General features: G+C 45.1%; 2 protein-coding genes across 3 annotated transcripts in view; one reads left to right on the forward strand and one right to left on the reverse strand.

The window, feature by feature from the left end:
• Positions 1 to 6,697, forward strand: dpp7 (dipeptidyl-peptidase 7). The gene is made up of 13 exons (XM_076078111.1): positions 1 to 158; positions 347 to 470; positions 547 to 686; positions 1,071 to 1,234; positions 1,357 to 1,492; positions 1,684 to 1,765; positions 1,929 to 2,095; positions 2,841 to 2,901; positions 3,261 to 3,379; positions 4,205 to 4,361; positions 4,863 to 4,927; positions 5,013 to 5,083; positions 5,172 to 6,697. Exons 1-13 carry the CDS (start codon positions 72 to 74, stop codon positions 5,281 to 5,283), a joined length of 1,485 nt encoding a protein of 494 aa, XP_075934226.1. The 5' UTR covers positions 1 to 71; the 3' UTR covers positions 5,284 to 6,697.
• Positions 6,698 to 24,534, reverse strand: part of man1b1b (mannosidase, alpha, class 1B, member 1b) — a 23,260-nt gene continuing 5,423 nt past the window's right edge. The window contains exons 4-14 of one of the 2 annotated variants that reach the window (XM_076078110.1): positions 24,035 to 24,147; positions 23,109 to 23,242; positions 22,922 to 23,028; positions 22,544 to 22,720; positions 22,157 to 22,305; positions 21,070 to 21,258; positions 19,118 to 19,308; positions 13,647 to 13,767; positions 11,212 to 11,406; positions 10,778 to 10,909; positions 6,698 to 9,596 (exon numbers count right to left, since the gene is read on the reverse strand). In XM_076078110.1, coding sequence (XP_075934225.1) covers positions 9,390 to 9,596; positions 10,778 to 10,909; positions 11,212 to 11,406; positions 13,647 to 13,767; positions 19,118 to 19,308; positions 21,070 to 21,258; positions 22,157 to 22,305; positions 22,544 to 22,720; positions 22,922 to 23,028; positions 23,109 to 23,242; positions 24,035 to 24,147 — 1,715 coding nt within the window. In that variant the 3' untranslated portion in view covers positions 6,698 to 9,389. Of the gene's footprint in view, positions 9,597 to 10,777; positions 10,910 to 11,211; positions 11,407 to 13,646; positions 13,768 to 19,117; positions 19,309 to 21,069; positions 21,259 to 22,156; positions 22,306 to 22,543; positions 22,724 to 22,921; positions 23,029 to 23,108; positions 23,243 to 24,034; positions 24,148 to 24,534 lie in introns of both variants that reach the window. The other variant, XM_076078108.1, reaches the window with a different exon arrangement.

Raw genomic sequence — 24,534 nt, forward strand, 5'->3', positions numbered from 1 at the left:
TATGACAGACACATGCGATATGCGCATGCGCAGTCATCCGAGCAGGAGTCTTTGCAGCGCGCGCTTGGAATATGAGCAGCCCGATCGTTGTGTTCACGGTGACAGTAGCCCTGCTCGGTGTGCACGTGCTGCACGGCCTCCCGTACTCTTACCTTCAGGTAACGTTTCACTTTCAGTGTTTGACTTCCCGAAACCTCACTTCCGCTTTGTTTGCACTGGATGTATTAGGAGCGGAGCTGTTTGTACCAGTGAAGCGGAGACAGACAGCTGCTCTCAACGAGTCTGTGAGTGATTAGTGTGTTCATCATTCAGCCTCACATAGAGACTCATACATTCATGTTCACAGCCAAGGAGCCATCATGGAGTCAAGACGGAGAAGTTCAGCGAGAAGTACTTCACTCAGACTGTGGACCACTTCAACTTCAACAGCATGGGGAACGGGACGTTCCTCCAGCGGTACCTGATCACAGGTGAGACCTCCTCCATCTGACCGGAGGGGAGAGAGCACACGAGCACCACTCACTGCCTGTGTCTGCTCTCCTTCAGAGGAGTACTGGACGCAAGGCTACGGTCCCGTCTTCTTCTACACCGGCAACGAGGGCGACATCTGGGAGTTTGCAGCCAACTCTGGCTTCATCACAGAGCTGGCTGCTCAGCTCAGAGCCGTGGTCATATTCGCTGAACATGTAAGACACGCGGACAGTATGTAGCTCAAACATGGCTGAGGAGAATTCCAGATCATGTGACAAATATCAATTGTGAAATGAGCGGTTAGAGTTTGACTCATAGATCAGCTGATTCTCACTTCCCACAAGCCGTCATCACACAATGAGACGCAGAGCATCAAGAGAGAGGGCTCCGAGTGTGACGATCAATAGTGAACACCTTCTCTTTGATCTTGGTCAGATTTTAAATCTATTTACTAAATATGCAGGAAAGTTGTAATACTTTGTATTATGAATCTCTAACACTTCCTCCGTGATGTTGCATGCTGGGTTCTCTTTCTCACGTCTTCATCTGTTTGAATGTCTTCTCAAGCTGACCGTGTGTCCCCTGTCCCTGTGCTTTAGAGGTACTACGGCACATCTCTGCCGTTTGGCAAAGACTCGTTCAGCGTCCCTCAGATCGGCCTGCTGACGGTGGAGCAGGCCCTCGCTGACTACGCCGTCATGATCCGGGACCTGAAGCAGCAGCTGGGGGCCGCAGACTGTCCCGTCATCGTGTTTGGTGGCAGGTATATCTATATATGTTCTATAAATGTGTTATATGTGACACGTGTATCAGATTAGCACTCCTAGTGTTCTGTGGTATCTGCTCCTCTTGCTTCCTGCTCCCCTGTCTCATCTCTTCCTGCAGTTATGGTGGGATGCTGTCGGCCTACATGAGACTCAAGTATCCGAACATGGTGGCTGGAGCTCTGGCTGCCAGCGCCCCCGTGCTGTCCACTGCGGGGCTGGGACACTCCGGCCAGTTCTTCAGAGATGTAACAGCTGTGAGTGCAGAATGCTCCTCTTCTTGTTGAGGGAGCTTCATCTACCGTCACCTGAGCGGAGAAGCTTCCACAATATCTGAGGGCCGTTTGCTCCAGAACTGTTGAAGCGCTTTGGAAACACGATCGCAAATAATGTCTGAATATAGACGCACGTGTGCAGGTGGATGATGACCGTTGTGTCGCTCATACAGGATTTTGAGAGCGTTGCCTCTGAATGCAGAGACGCTGTGAGAGGAGCCTTCCATCAGCTGACAGGACTAGCACAGCACCAAGGTACACGTGTTCTCTACTTGTGTTATGTTGCTAAGACACCTGGATCTGTTTGAGATCAAACTAAAGATATATATATGTATATATGTGTGTATATATTTATATATTTCAGTGATGTAGTAACTCTTAATAAGGAAGCTCAACCCACTACTGTTGATGTTACCAGATTACAGTCGCATCCAGTCCGAGTTCTCGCTGTGCAAGCCTCCATCATCTGCTCAGGACATCCACCAGCTGAACGGGATGCTGAGGAACGCCTTCACTCTGCTGGCCATGCTGGATTACCCGTACAGCACTCACTTCATGGGGAGCATGCCCGCCAACCCCGTCAAGGTAACAGCAGAGCAGTCACACATCTGGTTAACAGCAGCACATCTGCCCATATATCTCTAACAAAACAAGTGAATATGAGTGCAGATATACAGGACATTAGTCGTGCTGGTCGATAAGTAACCACAACGTCACAGAGCACAATGAACATCAACTCATGTTTTATTGTCTGATTGATGAAAGTCTCAAACATTGGTATTGCTCCAGAGTGTGGATGATGTTCTAGAGTTTATATTGTGTGTCTGGACGACTAACACACTGAATGAACAACAGTAGTCTGGTATCAGACAGGCTTCAGTGGACATTGCTCTGGTCATCCTTGTTACTGCAGCACATCGTGACACATCGACTCAACGGGAGAGCTAGTTTACTCTAAAGGGAACATGTGACTCCTTCTCTGGACTCGTGATGCAGGAAACTGGCTGGTTTGCATTAATACGAGCGTGGGAAGTTGTTTCTGAGAGGCCTCTAGAGCAGAGCGCCCCCTGGCTGCCATCTGTTCTCCCTCCAGTCAGCCACCACCACTGGCTGCTCTCTGTCTGTGTAGCAGCACTGAGCGCTCGTGCTTCAGTCAGCTACAGACACCTGATTGGACATCTGCTCACAAGGTGCCCATCTGCCAACAAAACGCTTGTAAACGCGTTTAAAGGAAGAAATGTATGAATGACGAGTGTACAGGGTGTACCGTACGTACATCATGTAAGTGACATGAGTGGGGTGACGGTGATGACATCACTTTTATTTTCAGGTGGCCTGTGAAACTATGCTGAGTGGACCTGATCTACTCACCAGCCTCAGGAACACTGCAGGTAGAGCAAAGGAGGAGGAGGATGATGATCAGATGTATTGTATACCAGCAGACCCTAGAGGGTGCTGGTCAGCTTCAGATTCTGTATTTACCAAAATACTTGAAGATGCTTATTGTTCTTTGAGCACACGATCAGGAGCAGTCATTCAGTACAGTCTGGTGACTGGAGCATGGATGAGTACGAGTGTGTGTCTCTCTGTCCGGTACAGGGTACTCTCTGGGAGAAGTACTCCTCATGGAAGTGAATGGAAAAGGCTGAAAGTTGAAGATGTGCAGTACGTCTCTGATCTCTGAGACGTACTAGAAAGCTCCATAAGCTCCAGTGAAGTGTGTAACTCCTGTTCACATGCTGTCCTGCAGGGATTGTGTACAACTCCAGCGGGCTGCTGCCCTGCTTCGACCTGTACAGTCTGTACGTGCAGTGTGCCGATCCCACCGGCTGTGGACTGGGTCTGAACAGCCTGGCCTGGGACTATCAGGTACTCCACCAGCACACAGCACCGCATCCAAACACAGTCCTCCTCTAGTAGCCTCAGCTCGTAGCGCTACGAGCCTGAAGAACTATGTTAAAATGTTATCGTTTCTATCAACGTCATCACCCTGTTCGTTACTAAGAAGAAGAACAAGACACACAAGAGGAGCTCTGATGCTGCATTATGAGGCGCTATATCTCTCTGGTTTTAATGTTTGAGTTGTACGCCGGTCAGTGAGCACCGACCGTTATCAGCTGGTATCGGTTCTAGAGTTTGATCGTCCGGCTCTATAGAAGCTGATCCACAGAGTTAAATGACTGCTCACTGATCCATCTGACTTATTACTCATCTCAGCCTTTTATCTTCTGTTATGACTGTTTGAATCAAACGGGGTTTAGAACACAGGGAACGCATTCCTAACCTCACACAAGAAGAACTTGAAAGCCATGAGAACATGGCCGCCGCATGACTGCCGCACTGCTGTGTGACACGCGTAAGGCGTACGGCGTGCGCGTGCGACGTAAGGCGCGCGCGTAAGGCGTAAGGCGTGCGCGTAAGGCGTAAGGCGTAAGGCGTGCGCGTGCGGCGTGCGGCGTAAGGCGTGCGGCGTGCGCGTGCGGCGTAAGGCGTGCGGCGTAAGGCGTGCGTCGTGCGGCGTAAGGCGTGCGTCGTGCGGCGTAAGGCGTGCGTCGTGCGGCGTAAGGCGTGCGTCGTGCGGCGTAAGGCGTGCGTCGTGCGGCGTAAGGCGTGCGCCGTGCGCCGTGCGGCGTAAGGCGTGCGACGTACGGCGTGCACGATGTGTATGTGTATGATGGTCTGTTCTGGTTGCAGGCGTGCACAGAGATCGATCTGTGCTTTGAGAGCAACAACGTGACGGACATGTTTCCTCCGATGGCCTTCACCGAGACGGACCGCCAGCTCTACTGTGCCAAACGCTGGGCTGTGGTTCCACGAGCTGACTGGCTCAAAACCCAGTTCTGGGGTGACGGTGAGCACATTGAGATATCGTAGCACCTAGAGGAGGATGTCCTCACAGCCACACTAGGCCAGTTCTCATGCTCAGTCTCTGGGTCCCTGACGAGGACTCTGAGGGACAGGCTTGGTTAACGAGGCCAGTAACAGGCTTGGGCTACTGTACACGAGTCACTAGACATTTCTATTTTCATAAAGAAGAAAGACAAAGTAAAACAAATGGAGTTATGTGTACGTGTAGGACATGTTTCTGAAAGTAACAGCTGGACTGGTGGTGGATTGAGGCAGCAATTACAGGAGAGACTGATGAAAGTAACAATAACAAGATGAGAACAAACAGAAACTCATGAATAGATGGAACTGAAATACTAACACACTGAAATACTAACACAGAAGTCACAGGTGGTGAGAGGAGAGCCTGAGGCACAGACTGAAGGGATGGAGGTCAGTGACAGGCAGACACCATCACAGTGTTTTGTGTGTGCAATGAGCACCAGTGTTGTCTCCTTGTGTTCAGCCCTCTCCACAGCCAGCAACATCATCTTCTCCAACGGAGACCTGGACCCATGGGCCAACGGAGGGGTAAGGCAGTAAACGGAGCGAGCAGACATCGTGAACTATGAAGCCACTGCTTTCAGTCTGACTCAATCAGCTCTCTGCTGTTTAGGTGCGCAAGACCTTGAGCTCATCAGTGATCGCTGTCAACATCTCTGGAGGAGCCCATCATCTGGATCTGAGGTACAGCAAGCTGTTGGCGTCCTTCACTTGTTCTTTATTCTCTTCACTCTGAGCTGAATCTGATCCGACATGTATCCACTTCATGCAGAGGATCCAATGATGCCGATCCAGAGTCAGTCATCAGCGCCAGGAAGACGGAAGCCGACCTCATCGTACTGTGGGTGGAGATGGAGCGGACCAGACTACAGCGCTCACTTTAGAGCTCCGGTTCTCCTCAGTATCAGGACTGGAACAGTGAGTCCACCTGTGTGTCCCAGTTCCAGTCTGCATACTAAGAGCATGTAGAGCATGTCTCCTCCGGTCCCGAACATTACAATAATATCTAAGTTGCACTATTTAGTGCCATATATATATATATATATATATATATATATATAAATATATTCAAGAAGCCTAGTAGTAGTAACAACAACGTCTCTGTGTCGTCAACTGTCAAATCAAATAAAGAAAGTACAATTTTAGAAAAATGTATTTCACTGAATTGTTCTGCAGCTTTAAATTCAGTTCATTCAGGTGTGAAGTGATGTCAATCAAAAAGACACAATATTACATTTGTGTCATCTAAAGAGATAAATCAGTGAGCATGGACTTTATCTGGTTATTAACACTTGTTTAGCTCTATTCTCTCTGTTAACATCATTGTTGAACAGTGAACTCATGCATTATGATTCTGATCATTTTGGGCTCTTAGCTTTATTTTCTGTCTTCATTTAGATGTGAGTGTTTGCTCTAAAGAGTTGTGCTTTGTCTCGTAGTGTCGCTTCATTTACTGCTTTTAATAATCGTCATGGTCTCTGAACATGTGAGACACACTGGTTATAAACTGTCCGTGTGAAGGATGAACCTATAAGAGTCTGTTCATTCTTGGTTAAAGACTCTGGTCTCTCTGAACACTTCTCTCTCTTTGGAGAACTTCATGTGGAATAACTTCTCTGACTCACGTATTATTCTCCTGCTCTTCGTCCTCTCTCCTCGTCTCTCCCCCGGTGTGTGAACATCTCACTCGAGTCAGGAAACTTGTCAGAATACTCATATATGATTGGCTGAGCTGCATCACGTGATGTGATTTGCACCGCTGAACAAGTACCGTAAAGGCTGAAAAAGCTGCGCCGGTTAAAATATAAGCGCTCCGTCAAGATGTACTTCTCAATTATCTATCGGTTTGAGGTCCTGGGTCCGGACCCGGACCGCGGACCGCCTGTTAGGGAAGCGAAACGAAATGGATCCCCAGTCACATTTTGTGTACTTCGGACTTTATTGCGCATTTGTTTGCAAACTGTTCTCTGTACCCCAGCTTCATCTGTGCCCTGTGAAAGTGTTTTCTGAAGCAGGCGAAATAATCAAAAAAAAAAAAGAAACCGCCTGAAGCAGCACTGTGGAAGTTATTTATGTATATTTGGTCGTGGCTCAATGGGTAGAGAGGGTAGTCCGGTAACTGCTAGGTCGGCGGTTCGATCCTTGCCTACAACATGTTGACGTCAAGTTATGTACATGTATAAGAAATGCTATTTTTAACTTTTCAATTTTTTTACTTTTCACATCACAACCCTCTCCCCAATTTGTTTCCACTTTCCCTTTTGACCCCACCATTGTATAATAAAGACAGACACCATATTAATGAGTTCATAAGTTATGTATTGGCATCACAAACATCATTCATTCATTTATTCAATTCAATGCTGCACACACCAAAGCCATGGTATCATTTTAATCACTCTGCCTGTTTTACATTTATTGTCCACTTGATGGCGCAGTAGAGCAGATGAAGCGCCATGAAGCTTTGACCCATGTCTGAACCAATTGGATGGAAAGCTTCAATGCTTCATGAAGCTTCAGCTCGCCATCACTACTGTTCACTGACACTACGTCAGACGTCAGGTTTGATTGGTTCAGCTCTGTGTGGCTCCAGGATCAACACGTGCTGACGTCATGGAGTTACTCACCGCTTTAGCCCCGCCCACCTCTGCTCTTACTGGCTCTGTGGAACAGACGCTGTGTTCAGGGGGTCATGGTCAACACAAACATCTCTTTAATTTCTACAGTTTTACAAAATGAAAGGCGATCCAGTGTTTCCTGTCCACTGCTGACATGATGTATGTTTTAAATGAAACAAACATTGAATCACTTCTTAATGACATGTGTGTCTTGTGTACTGCTCGGTGGCTGCAAAGATAGAAGCGAATCCATCAAATCCCAGAGTGGTGAAATAGTTTCAGAAGCACTGAGAAGATGTCCTTGTCCTGATCGGTGGCTTCTCATGGTTGCAGCATCAAACACCGGGCTGAGTATGTTCGTCTCTTTGGCTCAGGAAAGACATCAGCTACAGATCAGCATGATGTAAACACAACCATCGCTCTGAGGGACCTCTGGAGAAACAGCAATCCTTATGTTCTCCTGTAGAAACTGATCCAATGAGCTCCAGGTACTGTAGCACAGCAGCAACGTATGGAGACACCAACATGTCAGGCACACGTGAAACACCACAGAGGAAGAAATACAAGACGAGTTTGGTCTCTATTCACATTCAGAAAGTTCTAGAAATCAAATGGAAGTAGAGCTCTGATGTAAACTATTAATATGTACAGGAATGACTGCGAGCTGCTGCTGCTTCCTGTGGTTCTACTGAATGATGCTCAGATACATATATACCTCATTGTTCAGGTTTGGCATTAAAGCCATGACACCAGGAAGACGGGAGTGAAGAAGAGACAATGTGTAAGGAGAGAGTGGGTACATCTCAAGTCTCTTATTGGTCATGTCCTCGCTCCTCGGTTAAACAGGAAGTTGTTCTGCGCCGCCATATTGATGGCCGTCCCAAAGCTCTTAATTCTGCTCTAAGGAGCCATGAGGACGTGTTCTAACGGCCGACACGCCCCCTCATTGTTCATCAGTTATGTGATTGGACGCTGCAGCTGATCTGACTGACTGAGTTTAACACCAGAGTGAAGACGGATCACAGATTAAATTAGTTTATGTTTGATTAGGTTTCTGAGATCAGAAACAGACGTCGCTTCATGTCGTTTCCTCTCTCCTCGCATTGTTTCCATGAAAGGACGCAAGTGAGGATAACGGGGATGCAACTAAGAGACTTGGGATGTACCCGGTGACATGGACTGAATCCTGCATCACAGTGTTGGTCGTCTTCTATTGGAACGTTCACAGCTATCGTCTGTTTGGAAATGCTTCTGCAGCCAGAAAGAAGTGACAGCTCTCAGTATACATGGCAAGTAGACAACTCAAAAGTACAAAGTAGTACTTTATACTTCTCAGCAGGAGTTACTTTTCAGCTTGAGATGTTAGATGTAAAACAGTGCGCTCATCTAATAGAATATGAAGCATTGATATAAAATCTGCCCACCAATATTTGAAGAAGTTGAAATGAGGCCAGCTCGAGCATTAAAAGGAGGAGCAGCATTACTAAGTATGTCTGCGTTCTAATGAAGCGTCATGAAGTCTGACTGAGACAGACGTTAGCATACATTAGCTGACGATGCTTCTGAATGCTGCCTCCAGCACTGGTTACCAGTATGAAGAGTCGAGTCATCATCGTATTATCCAACCCTGTAATACACGTCACTGCCATCCCATCATGTTGCAGCATCAAGGCTGTCCCTGCAGTGCTTTCTACTTGACCTGAAGAGGCTGAGGGGGGTTTTCTATGGAGGGAGTTCACATTTCCTGGATGTCATGAATGCAGCATGGGATGGTAGGAACATGGCTGAGGGCAGCTGAAGCCCCGTCAGGAGGCTCTGCTTCATGTCTAAAGAATGGTTGTAGCCAGAGCACTGAAGGTGTGTTCGACACAGCCATGAACAGAAGGTGTCAGCTGGGCAGCAGGCTCTCAGGGAACGGGTTGCTACAAAGGCCTGCTGTGCCTCCACATGTTGGCTTTGTTCTACAACGGCTGGGAATGAATGTGCACAGCTGGAGCCTAAATCAGGAGCTCTTAGACCATCCACTGGCAAACCTCTCCTCATCACGAGATTAAGACATTTTGATTCAAGTCACAATCAGGTTGTTCTTTGATTCCTCTGCCTCTCTTCCAGAGTCCAAGCATCCAGAACAAGCAGTCAAATGAACAACAACAAACAAAGCCACAAAGTGAACCGGGCTCTCGTCGTTCATCTTGAGTGGATCAGTAAAAAGGAGGCTTCTTCCAGCTGGGGTCTGCTTTCAGGGGTGTTGTTTTAACAGCTTCCAGTCACAGAGACAAAAGAGTTATCTCTGTGTTAGACCAACCCTGAGATGTTTGCTGTGATTGTACGTGTACTGTTATCTGCCATTTGGATCCCTGTGCGTACGTGTGTCATGCAGCAGAGGGCCATATAGGCAGAGGATGAGCCTCCGTGTTGAAGACGTACTGGTCCAGGCTGATGAGGTCGGGATCGTCAGAGAAGAGCAGGTACAGATATTTCAGGGTCTCTCCCAGGAAGAAGCTCTCCATCTTGTCTCGGGGGCTCGGGTAGTCCGGGTCACGGACGTTATTAATGGAGGTGTAGCCACCAGAGGAGACCTGAGGGGAACACATTCACACAAGCCAGTCACTGCATGTAGATCCTAAATACCATTAGGGTTTGTGTATCGACCCCGACGATATGATGGGAATAAAAAGAAATGACATCGTGAGAAAACACATTAGAGACGAGTTGCTCCTCAAGTCTTGAAGTCCCTTGTTTTTAAGAAGACTTGTCTAGTACGTGTGATAAGAAGACACTGGAGCAGACCTAGTCTGCACTAGGAAGCAGGATTAGGTTCCTTCAGGATTAACTGGGTTCAACCCTACGTCAGAGGTTTACTCCTGACCTGGTAGATCACCATGTTAACTGATGGTGAACAGGTGATGGTGGTATAAAAGCTCTGCCTACTGACCAATCAGAGCTCGCTTCATGAATCATTCAAATATCATACAAAAAGAAGTTAAAGTCATAATCCAGAATAACAGCAACACAGTATAAAGTGAGACTGCTGACTGTGAATGTGTAGTTGAATAGAAGCAGTAAAAACATGATGGTTGAAATGCACTGCTGGTCTTTTGTCCCGTGTTGGCTCTGCACCTCAACACAACCTGCATCTTACAGACACAACCTGGCTGAACCACACCACATTCCATGGGTTCAAACCGTCTCTTTTCCCTAAATCCTAAGCTTTAGTAACAAAAACATCCTGAACCCAAAGGTCAGTCTTCACAGCAAGTCCCTGTAAATTGCATTTGATATCCAGCCTTTAAGTTGGTGCTGTCACTACAGTGGTCCTTTTCTATTTGAACCGCTCCACTTGAGTTCTTAAAGCTTCATTGTCTCCCCTGGTCTCCTCCATCCTTCTGCCCCTGAGCTGCTAGAGCTGGAGCTCAGGGACAGGAGTCATGGCCTCCACCCATCACAGGCCTCTGCTGCACAACAGACACACGGCCACCAACCTCACCTCACCTGAGAGTGCTTTCAACATGTGGTGGTGGTGTCCAAAGCTGTCCCTGCTGTAGAGGACACTTTAACGTCACCAGCCCACACCATACTGAGGGTTCTCAGAGGACACAAACAGTACTTGAAGCCTGACGGTGGACTTGCGTGTGATCTTGCAAAGTCAGCTGAATGTGGCTGAGTGACATGAACTAATGACAACAGATGTTACCAACCCGTATCATGTGAGGGGTCTCCAGACAGCTCATATGACAGATCTTCACTTCATTGTACTGACCTTGGTGTACTTGTTGAAGCTCTGGAGAATCTCCCAGCCCCAGTCCTGGTACTTGTGGTCCCTGGTGAACCTGTACAGGTAGAAGAGACTCTCCACTGTCTCCGGTCGTAGGAGGTTGTGTCTGTCTGCGAGCTATCATCACAGTGAATACAAAAGGGACACAAACAGTAAAGCAAAGCATTTTAAAGTTTACCGTCACATTAGTAGAAATGCAGGAAATCAGCTTAAAGAACACTTTCCCCAACATCCTCAGACATCATGTGATCAGTGGGAAGGCTGGGTCACATTTATTTTCTTCAGCAGGCATCTAGACAATGCCCTTACCCAGAATAACTAAACATGCGTTTGTGGGTACAAGATTCTGACTGTTTGCCAAAGACACTACTGCAGAACTGGGAGAGGACAGTGTCTGTCTCCACACCGTCTCTACCTACCTTTACGTCGATGTCTCGGGTGCTGCCCTCATGCATGTTGAAGTGGACGATCTCTGGACTGAGGCCCGTCTCCATCTGGATGTACATCTGGTAGCAGGTCTCCATCAGCTCTTTGGCTAGATCCATGTGATCAGCAGGCAGGCCGTTGTGGGCGCCGAGAGCCAGAGTGCCCGGCAGAAAACACACCAGATGGTCCTGAAAAAGCCCAGTGTCCAAAAGTTACAAAGACAGATGCAGTCCACTACAGTGAGGCGGCAACCTCTGCTTCTGCCAGGTGAAGACAAAGCTTCATGTGTTAAAGCTGCATTCTCTCTACTGTCCACCAGGGGGCGACTCCTCTGGTTGTATAGAAGTCTATGAGAAAATGACTCTACTTCTCTCTTGATTTATTACCTCAGTAAACATTGTAAACATGAGTTTATGGTCTCAATCTCTAGTTTCAAGTCTTCTTCAATACAGCATGATGTTCATTTTGTAAATTATGACCCTAAATGGCAGGTTGTGAGACACTACACTAAAACCAAATGAAGTGGATGGATCTCTATCTACACACATCAGTCCTGAGGAGTTTACACGGTGGGCAGGAGAAGAGGAACCTCGTCAGACTGGGCAGGGTGTCAAAGCAATGACTTTCAACTGTCAACTGTGTCTATATTCAACTTTCTTGGAGTTGTCCGACAGCTTTTGTTTTGATCACTCACCTCATTGTCCATCACCTTGTGAGCCAGCCGTCTGATACCAGCTCACTGGCTCTAGACTTATGCAGACTAACATCAGTAGGTGACGCCAGCTAGGCAGTCAGTTCACACCTACCTGTGGTTTGGATTTCTTTGTCCTGATTACTTGCTTTGGTATTGATTTTACTTGACGGTAGTGGGATGTTTTTGTGTTTATGTGGTGAAGGTGGTTGTGTTAATGGATTTCATATTGACTGCTGATGTGACTTCTAGTAGTGTAACGGATCACAGATCGATCCGTGATCCGTTCGGATCAGCCCTCACGGTTCAGATCACTCGTGAACCGCGGATCAATTGAGTATTTTTTTTCTTTTTTTTTTTACAGTGTAATCATCATAGTGTGTAATAAAGTTCTACTGCTGCGGTTCCTTTTCAAGTAACAAGTACCTGAATATCAATGCAGAGTGTCAGTGAACAGGTATAAAGCAGTAGTGTGTTCAGTGAACGGAGCAGGTTAGAAGCATTTAACGGCGGAAGTCATGGCGAGCGAGGAACTTGAGAAGCCCCCGGCGTCATTTAAGTCGCAAGTTTGCGAGCATTTTGTCTTCCCTGTAACTTATGACGGATAAGGGTGGTGGACGAAACTGTTACGGTATGTAGGCATTATTTAAAGAGAAAGACACACGATAACGGCAACATCGGGCATGTCCACACATATGAAGAGCCGTCTGTCAGCGACGGGGGACACTCCGTTGTGGAAAACAAAGGATTTCAAAATCTGGTTAAAACGCTTGAGCCACGCTACGAAATCCACTCACGCACCCACTTCAGTGTGAAGCTGTTCCAGACCTCTATGAAAAGGAAAAGACTGTAGAGAATGCTTTCACCACGGCGGAGTGATTCATAGTCCCCTCTGTGAGAGTCACACAGACACACACCTGGGGCAGGTGCTGACAGAAGCAGCAGAGTGGAAGCTAGACAGGCCCAATAGTGATATATCACTACAGAAAGGTCTACCCTCTCCCCAGACAATGTAGATATTCTCATCTTTTTGAAAATAACAGTAATGTAAACATTATTGTGTATTTGAATGACAACCTGACAGGAAGTAAACATAGACTCAAGTTGTTGCCGAGCAGTTCAGTTCAGTGTAAACAGTGGAAGCTAGCTCACTGGCTGTTTCTTTCTTTCAATATTGATCAAAGGACGAGGATATCAACATACCTCATGTCGCACTTAAACTTAACAGAATTGAGTATATTTGAATGTTTTATTTATTTAATTTTGTTTCAAATTGGACATCTTCAATATTTTTGTTTTCATGTAAGACTATAGCCCAAAGTTCTTTGCTTTAAGTGTTCTTGAAGTTCTTTAATTAATAAATGGAAACCAAAGTTATATTTGTCTCCTCCCCTTTTCTTTGTTGATCCGAACCGTGAGGTTTGTGATCCGTTGCTCCCCTAGTGACTTCTAATGCAGTTTGTAGTCTTTATAGGCTACAGATTCAAAATACATTTGGCACCACCCTCCATCCCAGAACTCCACACGAGTTATCCTTTAACTTCTCTTTTTGGACAGTTAAAACTTTCAACAAGACAGTTAATGAATGTATCTGCTGACCATCAACACAACTGACAACTGACCAACTTGTTCAACAGGAGGGAACATTCAAGTTACATTTTCTTTTGACAGGGTAACAGAAGGTTCACAGCTATGATGAGATTACAGAGCAGCAGGAAAACCTTGAGGATTACTCACCATTTTAGGGCTGAACTGTCCATGTGAGATCTCTCCAACAAAGGTGAGGCCATTAGGTGAAGACTTCTGCAACAGGTTCTTCTTTACACCCTCTATTGCCTGAAGGTAGTCCTCCAAGAGTCTAAGAACAAACAGACACTTCAGCAACAACATTCTGTGTTGAACATGATGGTGAAATGAACAGAGTGACAGTTGACAGGGAGTAGAGTGAAGACCGCAACTCTAATAGGACTTGTGTGACAGTGCGTCAAAGTTAACCACGTGGCTAATCTGAGGCCATGTCCACACTACCACGTTTCCATTGTAAAACGCACATCTTTTGCTACCTTTACACTGAGTGTCCACACTAGAGCACTGAAGACGGATACGTTTGAGAACTCTGGGGTTAACTCCTAGTGTGGACGGGCGTAAACGCACGAGTTTGGAAACGATAACGTGGACACCTGCGTTCGCTACCTGATTGGTTCTTAGCAGTCACGACGAGTCCTTACCTGATTCGTCACCCACCTATCACGTGACCCTTTTCCCGGTAGATCCCAAACAACAACAGCCGCCTTGATTTCCTTATTAATGTTTATTTTGTTCTGTCCACACAAACTATAAAGGAACAAAAGCAGTGATTGCTCTCCAGTAGGACAGAGACTTCAGCCACCAGCAGAGCTACGAGTGAGACACGTGTGTTGACCACATCTATGGACCCAGAATCTAGTAAACCTTTATGTGTAAGGGCTCATTTTAAAGTACATTTGTTGTGTGTGAGAGATAACAATAAAACGTCTCAAACTTTCCACCAAATTTGAGTTTATAGTATCAAGCACGACCTTTCATTATTAAAGACTACTTTATTACTCAATCTACTTCCTGTTTACACCGGCACCCATCCGCACGCCCAGTGTACGGGAAGAGTCACGTGAGATCCGTTTTCAGGCTCGTTAGTCTGGATGGAGATCATTTAGAAAACGATGCTGAAACGCTCGCGACGACGGAGATCGTTTTAGTTTTAAACGAGAACGTATTAGTGTGGCCGTAGCAATGTAAAGGTTGGTAATGGTAACTGCTAAGTGCCTCCTGGTTCAGAGAGTAAACTTCACAGCGATTATGCTGAGGCACACCTCTCGTACTCCTGCTCCTCGCTCAAACACCAGAACTCCCGATATCGTGACAACTAGGAGAGCCATTACAGTAGAGGAAGTCTTTACTTGCATAGCTACAAAGAGCACACATCTTCCTACAGTTTGAAGCTAAAACTATGTATTTAGAGAGAAGTGGTGAAAGTTATGATGATTTAGTAGATCATAGCCTTCACACTTCTCCATCCACCTTCATGACATTAACTGTACATCAACTAAGAAGGAACAACTAAACTACAATTTTACATCAAGGGAATCCCTTTAGATATGAGTTTTGTATGTAAGTAACTTGAATTTAAGACAGACCTGAGATCTATTCATGCCCCCTAGTGGAGAGCACTGCAGTAGCACCGGCCCTTGGAAACTTCAGTGAGCATCTGGAGCCTATTTTGGATTGCTTATGACAAAAAGTTCATACGGTCTACTGATTTCTGTCCCCCTAGCAACATGAGAAGTTTAGTGGGCTGAACACGTTGTCTTTATTATCGACACATTGTAACAAGCCTGAAGACGGCGGGCTGTGTGTGGAGCCCATCCCAAACCAGAGTACTACATGGAGAGTGATGGGTGAGGCCCCAGGGCTCCAGATGGATGGAGGAACACAGGCTGTGAATGCATCCAGAGTTCACACCCTGTGAGGAGGTCAGTAGTTTCCTATGTAATATACAATAAAGAGTTTTTTCCCCCCAGAACCGATATGAAGCAGATTATTGTTTAAGTAATATTTATTGCCTGAATTATTAAATCCTCCTTTGACTGACATTTTGAATCCAATGTACTAATATAGGTCAGAAACCCAGAAGTGACACAGAAAACAATTCCAGCAGATAACGCAGACATTGAAAGCAGCTTAATCTGAGCCTGTGCTGCCGAGTGTGTGGAGGGGATTGCTGTTCCACTTTAGTAATCTCTCATCAGTCCCACTGACAGCCAGAGTAACCAAATGCTGCAAGTGCTGAAAGAATAGAATACAGACGTCTATCTCTACATATGACACTCTCTGATGTAGTGTCTTCATAAGAAGTCTAATATTGGTCCATTTTAAATCAAACATATCTCGTAGGGCTGCACCTGTCCTCCACTCAGCCTTCACCTACATCAGTAAACAAATGTAATGCATCTTTTAACATTAAAGCATTTAAACATGTTCTAGTAGAAACCCAAAATACAAAGATGAACCTGAAACTAGGCATGATACGGCCAATTTAAGGAACCTTAAGAATGCAAAGTTCCCATGCTACGTTCTTGTTAACTTTTACAGAGGAGCAATAGAAAGTATCCTGACTGGAAACATTACTAAATGGGATGTGCACAGTCCAGGACAAGAGGCTCTGCAGGTTGTGATTAAACCGCACAGAACATCATTGGCACCCATCTACTGAGCATCAGTGATATTGCAGCTATACAACAGCTTCTTTGCTCAGGCTGTGAGACAGTCAAGAAGTCACTAATGACACACAACCATACATCAAAGGAGACACCCAGGACGAGCAGTGATACCTATTTGGACCTGGTTTCCTCTGTGATCAGCCTCTGAACCAGTATTTAAAGAACATTAAAAGGTTAGAAACGACGTAGAAGCAATTTACAGAAATTTGTGAAACGTTATGGGCCGTTGGCAAGACAGCATACATAAAACATCAATACATATTAAGCTACAAATTCATAACTTTGAGTTTCTTGTGGAGTGAATATGGCTAGGTCATGTCTGGCTGATACCAGACCCACTGAATAAGGTCAGGATAAGAACCGATCCACTACCAGACTGGTGCTGTTGATAAGGGAGGCTGATACCCAACACAGTAGGCACTCTCAGACAGATCTGAGTCACCGTTGTAGGTCACCCAGCCCACAGAAGAACAAGACGCCCTGTAGTGACCGGACTGTGCGTTGTAACTGCTCCATACAGCATCCTGATGAGGCGGTTTACTTCACCCTGGGGCTCCAATAAAATCACAGTACCACCACTACATGGCAAGTGGGACAGCTCTTAAGCTTATATATTATATATTTTTACATTTTTTAAATTAAATTTAGTGTGTTGGAGCTATTTATTTGATATTGTATTTTGTTATTTCATTTATAAGTAGTATTGTTTAATTATTGTAGATGTTTCATATATTAAGATTATTTTTCTCTTTAATAGTAATTTGTTTAGTTATATTGTTTTTTGGGTAATTACTGTGGGCACCTGTTGCTATATATATGAGTAGAAGGATAGGACCAGCATGCACCGGGGTGGGCGTATAGTTTTTACCAGCATATCACATCACAGGAGAGACAGCACGACAGGAGTTTTGTTAGTTCGTTTGTTTGCTTGTTTTGTTTGCTTTATTTAATAAACACGAAAATCGGAATCCTGCATGGACAATCCACTCTCTTCTGGCTGCGTAAGAATACCGACCACGGTGCATCAGTGGCGTTTGATTATTGTTTGTTTAAGTTTGATTAAGTCGACAAATGGCCACTACAGAGTGCTTCAACCCCCAAACCACTTCTTTAATGTACGGTAATTATTTACCTCGTCAAACAATCTAATTTCCACAGTGACCGTATACTGTACATTAGAACCATGTGACTGACCTACGAGTAGGTCCGATTAGACGCACCACGGTTCTGACAGAAACATTCCAGCTTGGAGGGCTGAACAACTTCATCACCTTCACTGTGTACCGACAAGAGAGCGTTGAAGTCAGGATGGCTTGTCACACATGTACAGGCAGGGACAGAAGTATTTGGTGTCAATGCAAGTGAAGGAGGCCACTGTTAGGTTAAAAAAATTGGTGTACCTTAGTGAAGAAAAACCCTTCATAACATCTACTGAAGTCAAGAAGACTCTGGAGGAGGTAGGCGTGCCATTGTTGAAGTCTACAATCAAGAGACGCCTTCATGAATCTAGATACAGAGGGTTTACAACAAGGTGCAACCCTCTGGTAACACTGAAGAACAGGAAGGCCAGATTAGACTTTAACAGAAAACATCTGTCAAAGACTGACCAGTTTGGGAACAAGATTCTTTGGACAGATGAAACCAAGATGAACTTGTACCAGAATGATGGAAGAGAGAAGTGTGGAGAAGGAAAGGAACAGCTCATGATCCAAACAAACCACATCATCTGTCTAACATGGCGGAGGCAGTGCTTTGGATGGGCATGTGTGGCTGCCAATGGAACTGGGTCACTGGTGTTCATTGGTGATGTCACAGCTGATAGAAGCAGCAGGATGAGTTCTGAGGTGTTTAAACCATCTGCTCAGATTCAGCCTAATGCTGCAAAACTGATTGGACGGCGCCTCACAGTGCAGATGGATAACGACCTAAAGCATACTGTGAACACAACACAAGAGCTTCTTATGGCAAAGGAATGGAATATTCTTCAATGGCCAAGTCAGTCACCTGATCTCAACCCAAGTGAGAAGCTTTTCACTCACTTAAGATAAAACTGAAGCAGAAAGACCCACAAACAGCAGCAGCTGAAGGAGGCTGCAGTGAAAGGTCTGGCAAAGCATCTCAAGGGAGGAAACTCAGTGTTTGGTGATGTTTATGGTGCCAGACTTCAGGCAGTCATTGACTGCAAAGGATTTTCATCCAAGTATTAAAAATAATGATTATATTCACAATTATGTTAGTTTGTCCAGTTACCTTTGAGCCTCTGAACATGTGATGACTGTGTAGAAGTGGCTGTAATTCATAAATGGTCATTGTGATATTTTAGTTTTATCCATTGAATTAAAGCTGAAAGTCTTCACTTCATCCACATATTGAATGATTAGTTTCAAACCCACTGGGGTTGTGTAAGAGGCAAAATTAGAAAAATTGTGTCACAGTCCAAATACTTCTGGCCCTGACTGTCGGTTCATCTGCTGCATTGCACAGTTTGACATGTGTTACAACTCCACCAGCAGCAGATGCTTCAGTCGGTTCCAGAGGCAGGCGTTCTGTTGATCCGATGACGTAGCAGTGTCCCCTCTCCCACATTGTTGTTTGAATATTTTTACCTTTGTCGCTGGAGCACGTATTGCATACGACAGAAATACGCTCTTAAACATCGGAAAGACAATGATTGTATGTGATGATTGTATTAAGTGCAGCAACCTTGAGACAATCGCTGCCCACAACATCTTCCAACCACACGAGATATAAGCTAACCCAGCAAGGTCCTACAGCCACTCCACCACCCAGCCTCCTCCTGGCTAATATCCAGTCGCAGGACTGGATATTAGCCATATATGGATCAAATAAGACTTCAGGCTAACCATTGCAAGGCCCTTTAAGGTATTACCTTTCAAATGGTCACATTCATTCATGGGAAAGGGAGCACAGAGTGTCTTTAGTCCGACTCACTGGTTCTCCGTCTTGCCTCCCTGGATCCACTGCTTCAGCAGGTATTCGTAGTAGCTGTCTGCTCTGGCTCCCATTGTGTAGATGCCTTGATGGGTGAACTGTCCGTTGTTGGTGTTGATGAACATGGGCACAAGACCATCCAGCTTGCCGTCCATCTTGTGGACCTGGTTCATAACCTCAGCAACCGCAGCCTGGAAAATCAGGACAAGAGGTGAGATGAGGGGCTTTTTCTGACATTCATTAAGTGACTCCAAATAACTTCACAGCTGGCTTACGTATGTATTACGGTACACCAGGGTGTTTAATATAGAACTTGCTTTCTATTTATTTCTATCATATCGTAGGCTTATGTGTGATATACAGTGGGTACGGAAAGTATTCAGACCCCTTTAAATTTTTCACTCTTTGTTTCATTGCAGCCATTTGCTAAAATCAAAAAAGTTCATTTTATTTCTCATTAATGTACACTCAGCACCCCATCTTGACAGAAAAAAACAGAAATGTAGAAATTTTTGCAAATTTATTAAAAAAGAAAAACTGAAATATCACATGGTCATAAGTATTCAGACCCTTTGCTGTGACACTCATATTTAACTCACATGCTGTCCATTTCTTCTGATCCTCCTTGAGATGGTTCTACTCCTTCATTGGAGTCCAGCTGTGTTTAATTAAACTGATTGGACTTGATTAGGAAAGGCACACACCTGTCTATATAAGACCTTACAGCTCACAGTGCATGTCAGAGCAAATGAGAATCATGAGGTCGAAGGAACTGCCCATTTTTCTGAGAGTCAAAGAGTGAAAAATTTAAAGGGGTCTGAATACTTTCCGTACCCACTGTATTTATGATACTTGATCGATTGAGTGATGTCATTTTGTAGTAGGACTTGATTGGTCCACGTGGGTCTACTAACCTATTGAGGATGTGCTCTCCAGTCTTTAAAAGAAACCTGATGAAGGTCTACCGATATTAATAAAAAGCAGGTGAAGAAGACTGTGCAGGAGTTCTATTATTCTGTATTGTCGACCAAAGCTTGTAGCGGATTTGACCCTTTTAAGTTAAGAGGGGTGCCAGTCAGGGTCACGTCTGACGAATAATAATCATAAAATAGAAAGAAAATAGTTCAGTCAAACCATAAAGAACAATAAAGCAAACACCCAGTAGCAATGAAATATACGTCACCAAAACCAAGCACTGCAAAAACACAGACCACAACTCAGTTCTGCTTTCAACAAGTGTAGCATAAGTGTGTGTCACACAGCCTTAAAGTTACAATAAGTCCACTCGGTGAAGATTACATTTGGTTGTTTGATGACAACTCAAAACTCGGCAGCGGCTTTCACTGACACATTGACACAGTCCAGCAGCCTAGTTAATGTGAAGGCCTCGCTGGGTTTGAATGACAGATGGAGTTGTATGTCATCTGCATATATATGATAGGACACATTGTAACTTTTTATAATCGGTCCCAAAGGTAACGAGTAGAGGCCCCAGAACCGAGCCCTGCAGTACCACAAGACAGTGGAGAGGTAACAGACACAGAATCCCCCACAGAGACATTAAAAGTTCTGTCAGTGAGGTAAGATGTAAACCAATCTAACGCTATGCCAGATATAACCACCCAGTCATGTAGCCTCTTAATCAGGATGCTATGGTCTACAGCAGGGGTCTCTAATAGGCGGACCGCGGTCCGGATCCGGACCCAGATGCCGTTGTATCCGGACCCAGGACCTAAAACCGATTCTTGACGGAGCGCTTCTATTTTAACCGGCGCAGTAAGTGTGCAGTTACTCTTTCATTTCCACCTGCCTCATTTTTGGTGTCTCGTCTCATTGGAGACACCTACTGACACCAAGTTGGATCAGTAAAATTACAAATGGAAAGCTGAGCCTAAGTGCATCTCTTTCTGGGAAGACCCTGGATCAACTTGTTTCATGTCATGGCCCCTTACCTGGTACTGTGGTTCCTGGGTGAGGCGGCTGAGCTCTCTGAACTCCAGCTGGATGCTCGTTACCTCGGCCACGGTGCTATCTGAGGTCCAGCGAGGAGGGTGGGCCGTACCTTTCCCGATGTTCACATCAGAGTAGGGGATCTTGGATGGAGTATTGAAGGCTGGCATCAGCCTGGAGCCGATGTCCTTCTGTAGAGGAAGAATGCAGATTACATGCAGACATTTGCAGCTCAAAGGCAATCAATAATCACAAATGAAAGTGTACCATGACTGACTGAATAAATAAACCTTGAAATTAGATCTTTAGAATATCATGGTGGTGCAAATCTTTAACTTGTGCATGTAGTTTGTTCAAGTGAATGTTTGTAATAAAAGGCCAGTAATGCCAAACCAATATCAGTTCAATGTTACAAAAGATGCTACATGTAGCATCTTTTGCAGATGAAACCATTTGTCAATGAATCTCTTGCTCAATTAACAGAACATTAATCTTCAACAGTTCCAATAAAAGTGTTAACATTTTTTTCTTCAATCAAATGTGGAGATTCAGTGTCTTATATGAGGCGACTTACTACCTTTGGGTTTCTGACCCAATACGAACAAATCAAAAGAACAAATCTGAAGACCATCTGCAGTGTGAATAAGACCATTTCACACTGCATGCTCTCCAGTCCACTTTAGAGGCTAATATGCTATAAATCATTGAAAGCCCAACAGGAGATGAGTTACAGTAGTGAAATGAGTAAAACACTAACAGAAAAGTTGCCTTCCGTCACCTCTACCACATCAGCAGAGTCAGAAACAACAGGTATTGGAAGCAACTGGGTTTATAATAGAGGATAAATAGCACACATGTGGTGTTTGGTGGGGACGCCAAACACAGCTGAGATGTGAATGTAGACCATTTGTTTCTATTGGACAGTCTGGGTAACGTCTACAGGTGGATGGAAGGACTCTAGAGATGAGCGACATGCTAAAGCATTTGTGAGGTACATCTGTGCACATGAGAGGGTGCTGCTATCTGCATTCTTCAGTGGGCTTAAAATACGCTTGCAGTTGAGAAACCAGTGCTCGTGTGTTGACTCACAGCTTTGTCTAGGAACAGGGTGTCTCCGGTCAGATGGTAGGTACTCAGGAGGCCTCCCAGGATGCGGATGGTGCTTTCGAATAGGTTGACGTCTACATTCTTGTTAAATGTGAGCTCTGTGGCCACCCATGACTTTGCTTCTTCAAATTCTGAAAAACAATAGAAAATAATGAACCAATATAATTTGAAATAATTTCATATTCTCTGTATTTCCAGCATATTTTTGTATCAAATCTGTTACTTCAAACATTCAAATTGATGGGGGCTAGTACAGGACCTGGATAATGGATAGCAGAGGCCCCACAACAGTTGAGAACCACTGTTTTACAGCAACTACCTAGTCAAGAGGTAAAAGGTCAAAGTTGTAAGTCCCAAAGGTCAGTCTACCTTTTTTAAGCCCCAGGATCCACATGGTGTCCAGGGCATCGATCAGTGTTAGACCCAGGCCGAACCACTCACTGTAGGATTTAGAGAGAGGCCTGAGCTCATCGTGGCCCCACGCAAAGTCTTTATAACCCTTCCATGAATGGAGGAACGCTTCCTGCACCGCCTCCAGCAAGTCCGCTTCTGGAACACAATACACACAAGGTGCCCAGTTATTATCCCATCCAAGTCTACAACGTGACTGAAATGTTATAATCCATATTCTAAAGTGGATATTAGATTTCATGATCACACTCAAACACAGTCATGCCTTCTAAAAACTGTGATACAACTGCTGTTATTTTGTTAAACGCAGAAAGTGGTGAATAAAACAGAACATACCAGACTTGTTTGATGGTTTTCCTCTTTGGTTCCCCAGTGAGTTCTCCTTACTTTCATCCCTGGTGCCTTCTGTGGCCTTGTCCGTGTCGATCACTACCCCACGCCAGCTGAAAGGTGCCCAGGATTAAGAAATAATAACACAAATACGTACTTTAGTGGAGTCAGGTGATCACACAGCAGGTCTCACCCGATGGCTCCCTCCTCCTCCTCTTCTTTCTTGCTGTCGGCTGCCTTGTCCTCGACCACTGAGTCTGAAGCGTTTCCCTTCTTCTGAAGACGATTCTGAAGAATGGGCGGTCCTCTCTTATGGGATAATTTCCTCTGTGGCAAATGGGCGACATAAACAACCTTTTTAAGCAGGTAAAGTATATTGCTCAATATAACGTTGTGTTGTATCAAGTGTGAGAAACTGCTGAAATATGGTTCTTTCTTGTGCATTTGTGTCTCAGAGCACCTGTACTGTAGGCAGTACAGCCCCACAGGAGCCACTCGGGTTCGGTGTCTCGCTCAAGGACACTTTGACATGCAGACATCAGGAGCTGGGGATCGAACCGCCAGCTTTGCGGTTAAAGGACTTAGCTATCGTTATCGTTGTCTAAGCTGGTAGTGCTGGCTAACATCACCTAACGGTACGTGTTGGGTTGGGCTGCCCTCAGCAGACACCGCGGACGTATCATGGGGAACATAACTGCAATCGTGCTGCGTACTCCTCATGTGACCGACGAGCGCTGATGTTAAACCTTGTTGGTAGTTTGTTTTAGAATATGGGGTAGTGGTGCGCTTCAGCCTCTTGTGGCCGAAGTGAGTATTACAACATCAACACGATCCTGACTAAACTATTTCCTCTCTGCCTGTTTCACAGACGAAAAAATGAATAGATGAATAAGGAACTTAGAAAGATTATTCCTGCAAAACATATTGTTTACCTGCTGTTATCGAATAAAGGCCTAAAAAGAGAAAAGAATACTGATCACATGATGCACTTTTTTCTCACTTGCCTCTTGGGTCTTCTGTAAATAAAATGAGAAAAGGAAAATGTTCCACACTTCGTGCTGCAATCCCTTTTATAAACCCTGTGCTACCCTTCAAAGACCCTAAAGGGAGGAGTAGTACCTGGGAGGTTGGTTGTGGCAGTGGTGGTTGGCCCTGTTGGACAGGCTCAGGCAGCACAAGAGGGGTTACCGGCATCAGGAGGCCGTCACGGTCCTGGACTCCATCTGAAAGGCCTCAAAACACAGACAGAAAGGTTGAGGATCAAAGTATTACAGTGGGGCAGGCTGGCCTGATGATTACTGAACCCCACAAAGTGAGAAATGTTCAATATGCACCTTTAACGAAGACTCTTCTCTTCTGTTGGGACTCAATAACTCCAGCTACTAGACAAGCCCTGAGAGCCAGTGGATCAGGCTAATGACAGATACTCCTTTATAAACCTCACACAGTGTTGGGATGTCAGGGATATTATGTTTCTTATTAGGGATATTATTCACCATATTGGCAATTTAAAAGTGTTTAGCAATGACAACGAAATGATACAGATGTGGATGAAGAAGCGAACCGATCAGGACCGTGAATGAGCGTAGTCGTGTGGAGACCGTGGGAGGTGTTTAGTG

Source organism: Anarhichas minor, unplaced genomic scaffold (assembly GCF_050575085.1).
Source record: "Anarhichas minor isolate MPS153535 unplaced genomic scaffold, ASM5057508v1 ptg000063l, whole genome shotgun sequence".
Taxonomy (NCBI): Eukaryota; Metazoa; Chordata; class Actinopteri; order Perciformes; family Anarhichadidae; genus Anarhichas; species Anarhichas minor.

Bases quoted from the DNA above. Each gene is read 5' to 3' on its own strand.
- dpp7 (XM_076078111.1), top strand. From the start codon at position 72: ATGAGCAGCCCGATCGTTGTGTTCACGGTGACAGTAGCCCTGCTCGGT. The intron at 471-546 runs GTGAGACCTCCT...GCTCTCCTTCAG, and splicing joins CCAGCGGTACCTGATCACAG to AGGAGTACTGGACGCAAGGC. The intron at 4,362-4,862 runs GTGAGCACATTG...CCTTGTGTTCAG, and splicing joins AACCCAGTTCTGGGGTGACG to CCCTCTCCACAGCCAGCAAC.